At 42.9% G+C, this 16,750-nt stretch overlaps 1 protein-coding gene and 1 long non-coding RNA gene across 4 annotated transcripts in view; both read left to right on the plus strand.

Moving 5' to 3' along the window:
• cped1 (cadherin-like and PC-esterase domain containing 1) overlaps positions 1-16,750 on the plus strand; it is a 211,474-nt gene that overhangs the window by 168,979 nt on the left and 25,745 nt on the right. For all 3 annotated transcript variants that reach the window (XM_020044334.2, XM_020044333.2, XM_020044335.2), the window contains one exon: positions 6,387-6,504. In XM_020044334.2, the coding sequence (XP_019899893.2) occupies positions 6,387-6,504 (118 nt within the window). The remainder of the gene's footprint in view (positions 1-6,386; positions 6,505-16,750) is intronic.
• On the plus strand, positions 11,811-12,540 carry LOC105031557. The gene is made up of 3 exons (XR_829696.3): positions 11,811-12,017; positions 12,105-12,197; positions 12,290-12,540. It is a non-coding gene; the product is annotated as an uncharacterized LOC105031557 (long non-coding RNA).

Consider the following 16,750-nt stretch of genomic DNA (forward strand, 5'->3'; position numbering starts at 1 on the left):
AGAGCTGTCCAAACTTTACAGGAAGTCATACTCTTTAAATTTTAGGAAGCTAAAGGTGTTTGGATAAATATATCAAATACATATTAAACGGGATATACACCCATTTTTACATGTGGCCTTATTTTATTTATTTTGTAAGAAAAATGAGTCATCACTGCCAATCTAATATAAAACAAAGTTTCTCAAAACGTGATTTATTAACAAACCTGTCTCTGGTGGCGCCATCTCTGCTTTTTGATATCCCTCTTTGCTCCTCTGACCAGGTTGTCCAATTAACAATGTTTCTCTCTTTGTGTCCAGTATCAGCGTGCAGCCGCATCTGAGAAGTCAAGTGTGGTGTTTTAGCAATTATAATGTATATGCTTTATAACCCTTCTTTCAATGTAAGAGTTTGCAGTCAGGCTATTTCTTACCTTCAAAGTCAGTCCTGCTCCATTCTTCATCAATACATTTTAGATTAATCTGATTTAACATAAATCCCAGCACACCAGTGTTGTGTGGACTGTTTTAACTGAGATATGAAAGACAAAACATTCCTTTTTCAGTACAGTATTGGAGTTTTCTATCGCAGATGATGTACATATTCAACCAAGCAATAAATGTGAAAATCTTTTTTTGCCATGCCCCTTCTATGCTTAACAAATAAATATGCCTATAGATATATGGTAATTAACAAGTGATTAACCAAGTTAAACTCAGTAACAAGGTGTTAACTAATTTATATAACTAAGTGTTATACAGTGTTATTCACGCCAAATTATTCCTCCCCCAATGCCCACAATCCATACAACATAACCCTAATTTTGTTTAATACATTTGTAATGTTCTATTTCACACAGCCACCAAACACATTTGGTTTATTTATTTTGACAAGTATTTTTTTTATCTATTTAATATCAATTCACATTCACCTATCTTGCGGCCTATACTTTTACTCCTCTTCAGTAATATCCACCAGTGCATGTGACTGACCCCACGCTATTAGAATGGGGGAAATCTTGGCAATTAGCAAATGACACAAATTTGAATAAAATGACAAATCGCACAAATCTGCCATAGTAGTGTACTGTACTGTAGTTAAATGTTTAACTTACAGATAATATATTTTGGTCCCGGGCCTTCCATCGAGCAAGCTGGAATAAATACAGTCAATAGTCTGGTTAATATGCTAGGTGTGTATCTGTATAAAGATATTTGTATAATGTTTTACTAGGGTTAGTTATCTAGCTACAATGCGCATAATAATACGTATTGTATTTAACTACTGTACCGGGCTAGCTAATTAGCTGTAACACAAAACAACTCGAAGTGAAAAGTTTTTGTGAGTTTAAAAAAGAAGTAGGGTTGTTGTGATTTTCAAACCTCTTTATTTCATTGTTCATTGAAAATCGTCTACCTTCATTACACTTCAGTCACATGCATAGGTGTGTCTGGGTTGATCAGGGGGGTTATCGCCCGTTCATCCATTGATAATGATAATAATGCATTATATTTATATAGTGCTTTTCAAGGACCCAAAGACGCTTTACAAAATGAACATGGAACAGAAAAAAAACATTACAAAAAAAATACCATGAGAAAATAAGAAAATTGAGAGAATGGGATTGGGCATGGCTAGGGTTAGGGGTAGGCGATTTTGAACAGATGAGTCTTGAGGCGTTGCTGGAAGAGGGGTTAGTCTCAGAGTAACGGAGATAGAAGAATGAAGATTTTACAGTCTTTTTAATGTGCTGATCAAAGGAGAGGGTAGTGTCTAAAACGATGCCAAGGTTACATGCATGGAGAAACAACGGTGGGATGGAGAAACAACAGTGTCATCGATGCTGAAAGTGAAAATACCAGGTTTGGCTAGGGTGGATTTGGTTCCAATGAGTATGACTTCTGATGTCATTGCTATTTCATTGCTATTCATTAAATTAGATTCAACTTTAGTGTCATTGCACAAGTACAAGTACAGTATAACGAAATGCAGTTCGCATCTAACCAGAAGTGCAAATAGAAGAGTGCAAATAGTCAAACAATTAAGAACAATGTACACTCACCTAAAGGATTATAGGAACACCCATACTAATACTGTGTTTGACCACCTTTCGCCTTCACTGCCTTAATTCTATATGGCATTGATTCAACAAGGTGCTGAAAGCATTCTTTAGAAATGTTGGCCCATATTGATAGGATAGCATCTTGCAGTTGATGGAGATTTGTGGGATGCACATCCAGGGCACGAAGCTCCCGTTCCACCACATCCCAAAGATGCTCTATTGGGTTGAGATCTGGTGACTGTGGGGGCCATTTCAGTACAGTGAACTCATTGTCATGTTCAAGAAACCAATTTGAAATGATTCGAGCTTTGTGACATGGTGCGTTATCCTGCTGGAAGTAGCCATCAGAGGATGGGTACATGGTGGTCATAAAGGGATGGACATGGTCAGAAACAATCCTCAGGTAGGCCGTGGCATTTAAACGATGCCCAATTGGCACTAAGGGGCCTAAAGTGTGGCAAGAAAACATCCCCCACACCATTACACCACCACCACCAGCCTGCACAGTGGTAACAAGGCATGATGGATCCATGTTCTCATTCTGTTAACACCAAATTCTGACTCTACCATCTGAATATCTCAACAGAAATCGAGACTCATCAGACCAGGCAACATTCTTCCAGTCTTCAACTGTCCAATTTTTGTGAGCTCGTGCAAATTGTAGCCTCTTTTTCCTATTTGTAGTGGAGATGAGTGGTACCCGGTGGGGTCTTCTGCTGTTGTAGCCCATCCGCATCAAGGTTGTGCATATTGTGGCTTCACAAATGCTTTGCTGCATACCTCGGTTGTAACGAGTGGTTATTTCAGTCAAAGTTGCTCTTCTATCAGCTTGAATTAGTCGGCCCATTCTCCTCTGACCTCTAGCATCAACAAGGCATTTTCGCCCACAAAACTGCCGCATACTGGATGTTTTTCCCTTTTCACACCATTCTTTGTAACCCCTAGAAATGGTTGTGTGTGAAAATCCCAGTAACTGAGCAGATTGTGAAATACTCAGACCGGCCCGTCTGGCACCAACAACCATGCCACGCTCAAAATTGCTTAAATCACCTTTCTTTCCCATTAAGACATTCAGTTTGGAGTTCAGGAGATTGTCTTGACCAGGACCATACCCCTAAATGCATTGAAGAAACTGCCATGTGATTGGTTGATTAGATAATTGCATTAATGAGAAATTGAACAGGTGTTCCTAATAATCCTTTAGGTGAGTGTATGTTATAAGTGGAATGTATAAATGTGCAAATTAAAGGTGTAAGGTGGCATGTGCAACAGAAATGCAGTGATAGCAGCAATGAGGTTCTCGAGGTAGACATGTACATCTAACAACTGAAAAAGAATGTACTGTAAACAAAATATACACAATTTCAAAGAATGATTTACAGTAGCCTACATGAAAATATAGAAAAGTCATTTGTCAATTGTATTGATGAAAAACCGTGATGTGTAATCAGGGTTGGGTAGGTGACCTTTTAAATGTAATCCATTCAGTTACAAGTTACCTGTCCACATTTGTCTTCATTAACATGAAGTTTTGATTACTCAAATTCAGTAACATAATCTGATTACTTTTAAATTACTTCCATATTATGAGGCATTAGAAAACAAATAGGAATAGCCTATAAACAGTTGAACACCTTTTGTGGGATTAATCAATGTTAGAATTTACATAGCTGGCCAAAAATGGAATTTGCATTTTACCTTATAGGTTTTGTACAGTGCCTTTGGAAAGGGTTTTAGAACCATTGCTTTCTACTTCAATATGATTGGGCTACATCCCTACACTAAAGATATTCAGTCGTTCCAATTAATCCAATAACCCTCGATCTTCCAGAATCAGGCTCTTTATATGAACATAACCCAAAATCGAAGGATGTGTTAGCCCTTTCTGTTATTTATTTTATTCATGTTTTTAATTGCTTCAAAACATTGTTGAAAAATTAATGGCAATTTCTCAAAAAGGGTATTGACATTGTTGTATATAAAAATCAAGATCTATGCATGTACACTACATCTGTAGTAGTCTGATATTTTGCTCCACAACCACCAAACATTGTCAAAACGTTGCAGAAACCGCAGGTATGGAAATGCATGTTTGCAATTGTGACCATCCACACGCAGATATGTTTTACCCGTGCAAACGTAACCTGTGATTATTAGTGACATCAGCAATGGCTTTTAATGTTGTGATATATTCTGAGATAAAAAGCAATCTGAATCACATGGCCTACCTGTATGGATGGATTTCTCTGATTAATTCCATATAATGTTTTATCTTGAAGGCAGCCCCATGTTACAGCTATCATACAAATAGTTGCCTAATCATGAAAAACATTTCCTTCTGAGTTGTTCAGTGTAACTCTTCTTGGCTGTGTTGTTCGGTAATAAACAAATAAACCTTGAAACTTGAAAAATATATAACACGACCTAGGTCTATTATCTATCATTGTTCGGAGAAACGTGTAGAGTAGATAAATGGGTTAGCAAATATTATCGTAGATACACTCTGTTTTTACCAATTAAACTAGCGCTTCATCAGTCACTAAACCGGTTATGAGCGTCCACCTTTGCATGTTTGATGATCACACACGCGCTCAGTTTTTATTTTGGTTCAAATAATGTTTTTAAAACATCAGGCATGCAACATGTTATCATTATTTTGCACACCTATTCTTTTTCAAATGAAGTAAACCAAAAGTAATCATAATTTTTTTCAAAAGTATCTGTAATCCGATGACGACATTTTAGTTCGTAATGTAACAGATTACAGTTACTGTTTTTTTTTTATCTGTTACATGTAACGGATTACTTGTCATTTGTTACTCCCCAATTCTGTAATACATTTGCTGAATTGATAATTGGTGATCGTTGGATTCTCGTTTTGTGAATAACTATTTAGCGTACCACATTTGTAGAATATTAATCTTCAGTAAAATAAGCAGAGAAATTTCAAAAAGAGATGATATATTATTGCTTTATTTTTTGCCATATTTGTGCTTTAAATATTTTTCTCTTAATTCTCACTACGTAGTTGTGGTGTGCTTTGTCACCAGTCATAAGCTTTCTACACCAATTTGACCAAATCGCTGCTACTGTACCGTGTTGTTTATTATTGCTTTATTTTTCCTATATATTTGCTTTCCCTGTCACGTCCTGGCTATGCCCCTAGCCATCACTGCGCTGGGCTCGGGGCATAGCCAGGACAGGACAGGAGGTGGCTCATCTAGCCACCTCCAATCCTTTTTGGTCTCCCCAATTGGAGGCAGGTGTTGGTCATTGCCTCCAATTGGGGACCCTATTTAAGTTCTTTGATTTTGCCATACTGTGTGGTTTATTTTGGGTTCTCCTGTGTGTCAGTTAGCCCATGTCACTGGTTGCTGCCTTTTGTTTTGGTTGAGTTTTTTTTGTTTAATTAAACATGGATTATTCCTGGTATCTCGACTCTGCGCCTGTGTCCTTCCACACCCCAGCACGTGACAGAATGAACCACCAGAAAGAGACACAGCAGAGATGGACGGTAGGGGAACTCCTCTGTTGGCCTGATAGCAACACAGAAGAGGAGGAGAACCCCTACCGTCCCCCGCTGCAAACCTGGCCAGCTCAGCGCTGACCCCGGAGTAGTTGTCAATGGAGGAGACGTACCAAAACCTCCGTAAGTCAGCCCCAAGGAATTTCTGGGGGGGGTGCTATGGGGGCAGCCGGAGTACCCTGAGGCGCGGCTGCCTCCCCCGGAGGCCTTCCCGGTGGTTGGGTGGAGTGAGGACTGGTGGCGCTTCAGGGACCCGCCATACTGGTTCTCGCCGCCTGAGGGAGAGTCCCCGGCCAGCTTGGCGGGACCAACGCCTGGCCTACGTCCGGTGCCAGCCCCAAGAAGCCAGGTGTTATGTCGTTTTCGGGAGCCATGTCACAAGAATTACATTGTGCAGGATGCTGTGTTGTTCAGTGCATTTGACAAATAAACTTTGAAACTTTAAATGTAATGAGCTTTAGAGGACATTATGGTGTAGAACTGTAATTGATGAACAGCATTCTCACATTGGTATTCCTTGGGAAGAGAACTGGAAAGTCAGTGAGCAAGGGAATGACAGAAAGGTCAATGAGACAGGAAAGACTCAGGTTTTACAGTGACTGCCTTCCTTTACTCAGAGAAAAAACTTTATAAGTCCTAATCACACACACAGCTGCTAACACCCCAATAAAAGCCTTGGACAATGGATATGTCCATCAATGTTGCAACATTGACCCAATGTGATGTCCCTTCTGCCTTACAGTAAAATTGACCACTCTGAATAAACTCACTATTTACCTCTCTGCTTCCCTCTAACCTTCCCTCCTGCGTTTCTTCAGGACTGTGGCCTGGTAGTGCAACCGGATCAGCCCTGTGGATTGGAGCCTTACTTTGGGCCACAATCTATTGGAAACACCCAAGCCCCAACACAACCCTGCATGTCAGGGGATGTTCTAGGTAAGATTTACTTCTGAAGACGGAAGCTGTCAATATACCTACATACATACAGTATATCTGAAACACCTTTTAGCATTACTTTCAGCTGAGGAATCCTCAAAGGTTTTTCATAATTTTGTTTTTTATTACTTAAAATAAATTAGGGGTTCTCCGGTGGGAGAAAACCTATTGTTATTGTTTGTATTATTATTAGGGGTTCTCTGTTAGGATAAACCCTATTGTTATTGTTAGTATTATTAGGGGTTCTCCGGTAGGATACTTTTTCTGTACAATGAAAATGTGTCTAAAACTACAAAAATCTTCTTCTTATGAACAGTAAATCCACTTGACTTGTCCTTTGGCATACAAGTGTTTTATACATGCTCCCTATACTTCAAGAATAAGTGATTACTTGCAAAATGATTACTATGAGATATATGTATGCACAATGTGCATGTGTGCAATTCTATATTGGAACAATAACCACTTTATATTCATTGTGCATCTAGATTCCCACCCCATATAAGACCATGTGCATTTGTTTGTAGGTACAGTGGGAGAACAAGTATTTGATACACTGCCGATTTTGCAGGTTTTCCTACTTCCATAACATGTAGAGGTCTGTATTTTTATCATAGGTACACTTCAACTATGAGAGATGGACTAAAACAAAAATCCATGAATCAATGATTTTTAAATACTTAATTTGCATTTTATTGCATGACATAAGTATTTGATCACCTACCAACCAGTAAGAATTCCGGCTCTCACAGACATGTTCGATTTTCTTTAAGCCCTCCTGTTCTCCACTCATTACCTGTATTAACTGCACCTTTTTGAACTCGTTACCTGTATAAAAGACACCTGTCCACACACTCAATCAAACAGACTCCAACTTCTCTACAATGGCCAAGACCAGAGAGCTGTGTAAGGACATCAGGGATAAAATTGTAGACCTGCACAAGGCTGGGATGGGTTACAGGACAATAGGCAAGCAGCTTGGTGAGAAGGTAACAACTGTTGGCGCAATTATTAGAAAATGGAAGAAGTTCAAGATGACGGTCAATCTCCCTCGGTCTGGGGCTCCATGCAAGATCTCACCTCGTGGGGCATCAATGATCGTGAGGAGGGTTAGGGATCAGCCCAGAACTACACGGCAGGACCTGGTCAATGACCTGAAGAGAGCTGGGACCCCAGTCTCAAAGGAAACCATTAGTAACACACTACGCCGTCATGGATTAAAATCCTGCAGCGCACGCAAGGTCCCCCTGCTCAAGCCAGCGCATGTCCAGGCCCATCTGAAGTTTGCCAATGACCATCTGGATGATCCAGAGGAGGAATGGGAGAAGGTCATATGGTTTGATGAGACAAAAATAGAGCTTTTTGATCTAAACTCCACTCTCCTTGTTTGGAGGAAGAAGAAGGATGAGTACAACCCCAAGAACACCATCCCAACAGTGAAGCATGGAGGTGGAAACATCATTCTTTGGGGCAGCTTTTCTGCAAAGGGGACAGGACGACTGCACTGTATTGAATGGAGGATGGATGGGGCCATGTATCGCGAGATCTTGGCCAACAACCTTCTTCCCTCAGTAAGAGCATTGAAGATGGGTCGTGGCTGGGTCTTCCAGCATGACAACACACAGCCAGGGCAACTAAGGAGTGGCTCCGTAAGAAGCATCTCAAGGTCGTGGAGTGGCCTAGCCAGTCTCCAGACATGAATCCAATAGAAAATGGAGGGAGTTGAAAGTCCGTATTGCCCAGCGACAGCCCCGAAACCTGAAGGATCTGGAGAAGGTCTGTATGGAGGAGTGGGCCAAAATCCCTGCTGCAGTGTGTGCAAATCTGGTCAAAAACTACAGGAAACCTATGATCTCTGTAATTGCAAACAAAGGTTTCTGTACCAAATATTAAGTTCTGCTTTTCTGATGTATCAAATACTTATGTCATGCAATAAAATGCAAATCCATCTTCTTCCGCTTATCCGGTGCCTGGTCACGGGGGCAGCAGTCTAAGCAGAGATGCCCAGACTTCCCTCTCCCTAGACACTTCCTCCAGCTCTTCTGGGGGGACACTGAGGCGTTCCCAGGCCAGCCGGGAGACATAGTCCCTCCAGCGTGTCCTAGGTCTTCCCCGGGGTCTCCTCCCTGTGGGACGGGCCCGGAACACCTTCCCGGGAAGGCGTCCAGGAGGCATCCGAAACAGATGCCCAAGCCACCTCAGCTGACCCCTCTCGATGTGGAGGAGCAGCGGCTCTACTCTGAGCTCCTCCCGGGTGACCGAGCTTTTAACCCTAAGGGATCTCTAAGGGATCTCTAAGGGATCGCCCAGCCAAGCTCATTTCGGTCGCCTTTATCTGGGATCTTGTCCTAAACTCCTCCACTTGAGGCAGGCACTCTCCACCAACCTGAAGTGGGCAAGCCACCCTTTTCCGACTGAGGACCATGGCCTCGGATTTGGAGGGACTAATTTTCATCCCCACCGCTTCACACTCGGCTGCAAACCGTCCCAGTGCATGCTTAAAATGCTTATTAATTACTTAAAAATCATACAATGTGATTTTCTGGATTTTAGTTTTTTAGATTCCTTCACTCACAGTTGAAGAGTACCTATGATTAAAATGACAGACTTCTACATGCTTTGTAAGTGGGAAAACCTGCAAAATCGGCAGTGTATCAAATACTTGTTCTCCCCACTGTATCTCAAAAGATGGCAAAATGACCGCTGACAGAATTCTGTCAATTTCCAACACAAGCCAATGATAATAAAATGCCTTTAAAACTATTTTTCCCGTGAACCGTACATCAGACTTAGTCGCCAGAGAATTTCCAGACTTCAGGCCATACTTCTGAACATGGCTAACAATGAAATTAATTGCTATGTCAATAAACGACTGAACTATGACTTCACAAAGTTAGCCCTTTATGCTAACTCTAATGACCACTAGCGTTAACTTACTATTAGGCTGTATCTTTAGAACCATTCAAGCTACAGACAGGAAACCAACTTTGTATCTCCAGTTTAGGCTATCCCTACTTCAAATTAGGAAACGTTTATCGATTTTACGTATGCTAATTAGTGTAATTAGCGTTAATTAACTACTAAGCTGTATCTTTTGAACCGTTTAAGCTACAGACATGAAACCAACTTTGGTTCACATGTTTAGGCTTTCCCCAGTTCTTATGATGAAACCTGTTTTGATTTTACATATGCCAGTTAGCGTAATTAACGTTAAGTAACTATTAGGCTGTATATTTTGAACTGTTTGAGCTACAGACACAAGACCTGTCATTGGTAATACTTGAAATTTCTCTTTCATGTAAGACAGTATTGATATACTGTTTATTGCACTTTTGTGTAAACATTGTCTGATTTATGGTGTGACCGGGGTCAAAGCGATTATGGGGATTCATCTTTTAACGACCATGTCAAAGGTTAAAAGTGTTCATTTCCGGACTTCACATGTGTCTTTTAGGGAGGGGTGGCTTTTATGAGGTCGACCCCAGGATGTTTGAGTAATAAAAGTGTTTTATGTATATGTTTTAGTAGGTGTCTGATGTTTAAGTTTTTCTCACGGGAGGGAGAGGGGTCTAGATTTCTTAGGAAAAGGTAGGGGCTGGTCAAGCTGGGCTTCTCATGGGCAGGGAGGGGTGATGGGCACTCAGGGGAAGGGATCTGGTTTTGGGGCTCTCGCGGTAGGGAGAGGTGCTGGTTAAGGGGGTCTGGGTGATGGGTAGTTTAAGAGAAGGGAGGGGCTGGTTGAGGGGTTTGGTTTATTGGGTCTCACGGATATTTGTTTCAAGTGACATCGTATGAACAATAAAAAAGTGGTCTGCTTTTTGGGTCTCTCAGGGTAGGGATGGATTGGTCAAGGGGTCTCGTTTTTGGGGGATCTCAAGGTAGGGATTTAATTTATTGGGTTTTGTGGATATTTGTTTCAAGTGACAGCCTAAGAACAATAAAAAGGGTCTGGTTATGGGGGTCTCAGGGTAGGGGTTTGATGTATTGGGTCTCACAGATATTTGTTTCAAGTGACTGCCAAAGAACAATAAAAAGGGGCCATATTTTTGGGGGTTTTAGGGTTGATCAGGAAACGATGTGTTTGTTTTTGGGTTGATTACGCTTAGGCTACATCTAAAGTGAATCTGCTTTTTCAAAGAGGTTATTCTTAAAGTATATTTTGAGTAATAAAAAAAACAATGTTTTAACAGATGTATTTGTAGAGGATCATAAAGGAGCAGCCCCCCTTTTCTTTTGGGGAATGTTTCCATAGCTTGTATTTTCCTCTAGAGTAAACAAGTAATTCAGAAATGAATGATATAGGATGAACCAGCAGGAAAATAGGGTGTTTATTATTATCCGTTATCAGCTAAAGTAGTCATTTAGTATGCCGTAGTAGTAGTACGATTTAAACGCTGTATTGTGTTGGGAAAGAATCCATTCACAGTCATTCCGACAAAAGGATTGCACCGCGCTAGTCAGCAAAAAGGAACTCTTATTTTTTTAAAGAAGAATAAAAGGTAAGCCATATATTTTCACATTGTTTTCAACCTAACAATCTATTAAAGTTAAAATGTTAAATGATAAGTTAACAACTAAGCAAAAAGCTTATCATATAACATTTGAACTTTAATAGATTGTTAAGTTTACAACTAAGCAAAACATTTCAAATGTTCTATGATAAGCTTTTTGCATAGTTTTTGATCTAACATTTAGGGGTATAATGGTACGCAAAAGTCACGGTTTCGGTACAGTGGAAAACATAGAATTTATTTGTCCCAAACAGGGGTTCAAGATATGGCTTTGCTTGTGTTTGCCATATTTATAACAATATGTAATAGGGTACTTCAGTTGCTAAGCAAACTCAGTCACCCAGCAATGAGTTTAGATTTTTTGTTCAACACAAAAAAAGTCACATAGTTAAAAAAGTCTATATTCATACATCATCGCAGTGCCTTCCATTATGCCCCTACTTAGAGTACAAATGTAAAAAGAAAAAAAAGATATGTTCAAACATTGAATAAAATATATTTCGTTTATTTTTAGGACTGTGAATCATGTCTTTTTCATATCTGATCACATCATCAAGAAAAGATTGAATTGAGGAAGATGCTGAATCTTTAATTCATTCAGCTAATTGTTCTCCATCAAGATACTTCATAGGTAAATAAAAAATTATTATTCAAATATTTCTGATGTCTTTAAAATGATTTTTATTATTATTTGTTTAAATTAAAATGGTAACATTATGATTTCAGCGGATACTCTCCCAGCCAGGATCAAGAATTATAAACTACCGACTCACAAAACAGCCTCTCAGAGTCTGGATGAATTTGAAGGGGGATCGGAAGTTGAAATTCTTTCATTTTGTACCCAATAATTTTTTTTGTCATTAATTAGTTCCCCGGAGCGCTACCGGCCGACCATTCTACCTTTTACAAAATCATCAAATGTACAGAATATTGTAAAATTTCACAGAAACAAAGATTCTGACTGGTCAAACAATGATTTGATTGACAACATTTTTGGAGACGGTATGATTATACTTATTATTATTATGATTTTTTTTTCAAAAAACATTTTAAACATGCATGCTTATTAATATTCGTTTTAAATTTCAGATATGGCCAAAGTAACCCTGGAAAACAACATGCATGTTCTAAAACAACAATCCTTGGATAGATTTCTTCAACGTGCTCCATCTGTAACAAGCGGTAAGTAAAGACTGTTATGATGATGTAAAAGCGTACTATCAAACTTTAATTTTATTATTTTTTTCCTCATTATTCCTATTTATCCCTTTCAGTACACGCAGATGTAGCAATCCCAGAAGATCCACAAGAGGGCAGTGTGTATCAACTTGGCCCGCACGATGTCCAACATCCAATGAATGGGGGCAACAATGGCTTGATGAATACATGTAACAATGTTTTAATGACTGCAGCAGAAAATCATGATGATATCCGCAAAGCGGCGCCAGTCCTGATTCACAACCATTCTGCAGATACTGATATGAGTGTGTCTATTTTGCGTGAAGGATGTCTCAAGTTAAGAGAAGAAGTAAGCAATGATGCAGGCATTGATCTGTTGAGCTGTATTACAATCATATCAATCTCACAATCATACTCATGACTCAGGGTTTCATAGCTATTCTTTCACCTGATATCTACAGGAGACAATACAAAGCCTACTCTAGTGGGTCCATCCAGTGGTTGGAGAATTTGGCTGAGATTAAAAACATCTTTATTCAGCATGCCTTGAAGGGAGGTGACATTTTTTAGAACTTATCATGTTGATGGCGATGCAATCATCGATGGTATTGAGACAGCTTTTGAGTACAACAGATATTCCTTTCACGGTTGTACATCTTGCTTAATGCCACTTGAAATGTGTGCTTTAACCTGAAAGAGCTTTTGAGACATGCTTCTAGAGTTCCAAGCAGAGATGGAGCCTCGGTCTTGCGGTCTCAGTCTCGAGACCACATAGATGTGGTCTTAGTCTTGGTCCAGCTAATGGTCACAATGAACACAAAACATTTCATTTTGGCCAGAAAATTTACAGTACATGAAAATGCCGTTTCCAGTTTTGACAAATACCCACAGCCATTGATGTCAATACTATGGGTATCCAGAACAAACCTGACAGAGCAAAGTTAATGTTGTCCATCTAGTTAACTACATAGCTAGTTAGCTAACATGAATAGCAGTGTGAAAATAAGCTATGACATTTTTTTCTTATTTCATTCTTTGTGAAGTCATTTCAACCTAATAATTTCTGTTATAATCAGTAAAGTAATTTCTTCTAGTAATGTGTATTTACTTCTATAAAACGATACTATGCTGTGGCCTACAAAAAAAATAAAAATATTATTTTCTCATTGCCCCTCCATGAACTGCCACCTTAACGTGGTGGAGGGGTTTAAGTACCCGAGTGACCCTAGGAGCTATGTTGTCTGGGGCTATATGCCCCTGGTAGGGTCTCCCAAGGCAAACAGGTCCTAGGCGACGGGTCAGACTAAGAGCGGTTCAAAACCCCCTTAATGATGAGAACAGCCAGGCCCGGGGTTGGGGCCGGGCCTTTCCCCATGGGGCCCGGCCAGGCTCAGCCTGAAGGAGTGACGTGGGGCCGCCTTCCCATAGGCTCACCACCCACAGGAGGGACCATAAGGGGCCGGTGCGGAGAGGATCGGGCAGCAATCGAAGGCAGGGGCCTGGACATCATGATCCCTGGACACGGAAACTAGCTCTAGGGATGTGGAACGTCAACTCGCTGGCGGGGAAGGAGCCTGAGATCGTGCATGAGGTTGAGAGGTTCCGACTAGAGGTAGTCGGGATCACCTCTACGCACGGCTTGGGCTCTGGAACCACACTCCTTGAGAGAGGATGGACTCTTCACCACTCTGGTGTTGCCCATGGTGAGAGGTGGCGGGCTGGTGTGGGTTTGCTTATAGCTCCCCAGGTCTGCCGCCATATGTTGGAGTTTACCCCGGTGAACGAGAGGGTCGTTTCCCTGCGCCTACGGGTCGGGGATAGGTCTCTCACTGTTGTTTGTGCCTACGGGCCGAACGGCAGTGCAGAGTACCCGACCTTCTTGGAGTCTCTGGGAGGGGTGCTGGAAAGTGCTCCGACTGGGGACTCTATCGTTCTACTGGGGGACTTCAACGCCCACGTGGGCAATGACAGTGACACCTGGAGGGGCGTGATTGGGAGGAACGGCCCCCCTGATCTGAACCTGAGTGGTGTTCAGTTATTGGACTTCTGTGCTAGTCACAGTTTGTCCATAACGAACACCATGTTTAAGCATAAGGGTGTCCATCAGTGCACGTGGCACCAGGACACCCTAGGCCGCAGGTCGATGATCGACTTTGTTGTCGTTTCATCTGACCTGCGGCCGTATGTCTTGGACACTCGGGTGAAGAGAGGGGCGGAGCTGTCAACTGATCACCACCTGGTGGTGAGTTGGATCCGATGGCGGGGGAGGAAGCTGGACAGACTCGGCAGGCCCAAGTGTACTGTAAGGGTCTGCTGGGAACGTCTGGCTGAGTCTCCTGTCAGAGAGATCTTTAACTCCCACCTCCGGCAGAGCTTTCACTGGATCCCGAAGGAGGCTGGAGATATTGAGTCCGAGTGGACCATGTTCTCCACCGCCATTGTCGAAGCGGCCGCTCAAAGCTGTGGCCGTAAGGTCTCCGGTGCCTGTCGAGGTGGCAATCCCCGAAACCCGGTGGTGGACACCGGAAGTAAGGGATGCCGTCAAGCTGAAGAAGGAGTCCTATCGGGCCTGGTTGGCTTGTGACACTCCTGAGGCAGCTGATGGGTACCGGCGGGCCAAGCGGACTGCAGCCCAGGTGGTTGTGGAGGCAAAAACTCTGGCCTGGGAGGAGTTCGGTGAGGCCATGGAGAAGGACTATCGGCTGGCCTCGAAGAGATTCTGGCAAACCGAAGAGAGAGGGAAACAGTGCCCTACCAACGCTGTTTACAGTAGAGGTGGGCAGCTGTTGACCTCAACTGGGGATGTCGTCGGGCGGTGGAAGGAGTACTTCGAAGATCTCCTCAATCCCGCCGTCACGTCTTCCAGTGAGGAAGAAGTCTATGGATGTTGTGGGGCTGTCTTGGTTGACACGCCTGTGCAACATTGCTTGGTGGTCGGGGACAGTGCCTCTGGGATGGCAGACCGGGGTGGTGGTCCCTCTTTTTAAGAAGGGGAACTGTAGGGTGTGCTCCAACTATAGGGGGATCACACTTCTCAGCCTCCCCGGGAAAGTCTATGCCAGGGTTCTGGAGAGGAGAATACGGCCGATAGTAGAACCTCGGATTCTGGGCCGTGGAACACTGGACCAGCTCTATACCCTCTACGGGGTGTTGGAGGGTTCATGGGAGTTTGCCCAACCAATCCACATGTGTTTTGTGGATTTGGAGAAGGTATTTGACTGTGTCCCTCGCGGCATCCTGTGGAGAGTGCTTCGGGAATATGGGGTCCTGGGTCCTTTGCTAAGGGCTGTCAGGTCCCTGTATGACCGAAGCAGGAGCTTGGTTCGCATTGCCGGCAGTAAGTCAGACTTGTTCCCATTGCATGTTGGACTCCGGCAGGGCTGCCCTTTGTCGCCGGTTCTGTTCGTAATTTTTATGGACAGAATTTCTAGGCGCAGCCAGGGGCCGGAGGGTGTCAGGTTTGGGGACCACACAATTTCGTCTTTGCTCTTTGCGGATGATGTTGTCGTGTTGGCCCCTTCAAACCAGGACCTTCAGCATGCACTGGGACGGTTTGCAGCCAAGTGTGAAGCAGTGGGGATGAGAATCAATACCTCCAAATCCGAGGCCATGGTCCTCAGTCGGAAAAGGGTGGCTTGCTCACTTCAGGTTGGTGGAGAGTGCCTGCCTCAAGTGGAGGAGTTTAAGTATCTAGGGGTCTTGTTCACGAGTGAGGGAAGGATGGAACGGGAGATTGACAGATGGATCGGTGCAGCTTCTGCAGTAATGCGGTCGATGTATCGGTCTGTCATGGTGAAGAAAGAGCTGAGCCGCAAGGCGAAGCTCTCGATTTACCGGTTAATCTACGTTCCTACTCTCACCTATGGTCATGAGCTTTGGGTCATGACTGAAAGGACAAGATCCCGGATACAGGCGGCTGAAATTAGCTTTCTCCGCAGGGTGGCTGGGCGATCCCTTAGGGTGAAAAGCTCTGTCACCCGGGAGGAGCTTAGAGTAGAGATCGCTGCTCCTCCACATCGAAAGGGGTCAGCTGAGGTGGCTTCGGGATCTGTTTCGGATGCCTCCGGAACGCCTTCCTGGGAAGGTGTTCCGGTCCTGTTCCACCGGGAGGAGACCCCGGGGAAGACCTAGGATACACTGGAGGGACTATGTCTCCCGGCTGGCCTGGGAACGCCTCGGTGTCCCCCCGGAATAGCTGGAAGAAGTGTCTAGGGAGAGGGAAGTCTGGGCATCTCTACTTAGACTGCTGCCCCCGTGACCCGGCCCCGGATAAGCAGAAGATGATGATGATTTTCTCATTGTTTTTTGTTTGGGAAACAATGGACAGTCTCGGTTTTGGTCTTGTTTTTTTTATTTCAAAGTGGTCTTGTAATGGTCTTGACCTGCTGGGTCTTGGTCTCCAAGGTTTGGGTCTTGGTCTGGGTCCAGGGTTGTGGTCTTGACTCCATCTCTGGTTCCAAGACAAGATCAAATCCTTACAGGTTGATTATGGTCTGAAAGTGGTGGTATTGTGGGAGCAAGAGTGGGCTCACTTGAAAAGGTCAGATCCTCAAGTT

This window comes from Esox lucius, chromosome 23, assembly GCF_011004845.1.
Source record: "Esox lucius isolate fEsoLuc1 chromosome 23, fEsoLuc1.pri, whole genome shotgun sequence".
In the NCBI taxonomy this organism is placed as follows: Eukaryota; Metazoa; Chordata; class Actinopteri; order Esociformes; family Esocidae; genus Esox; species Esox lucius.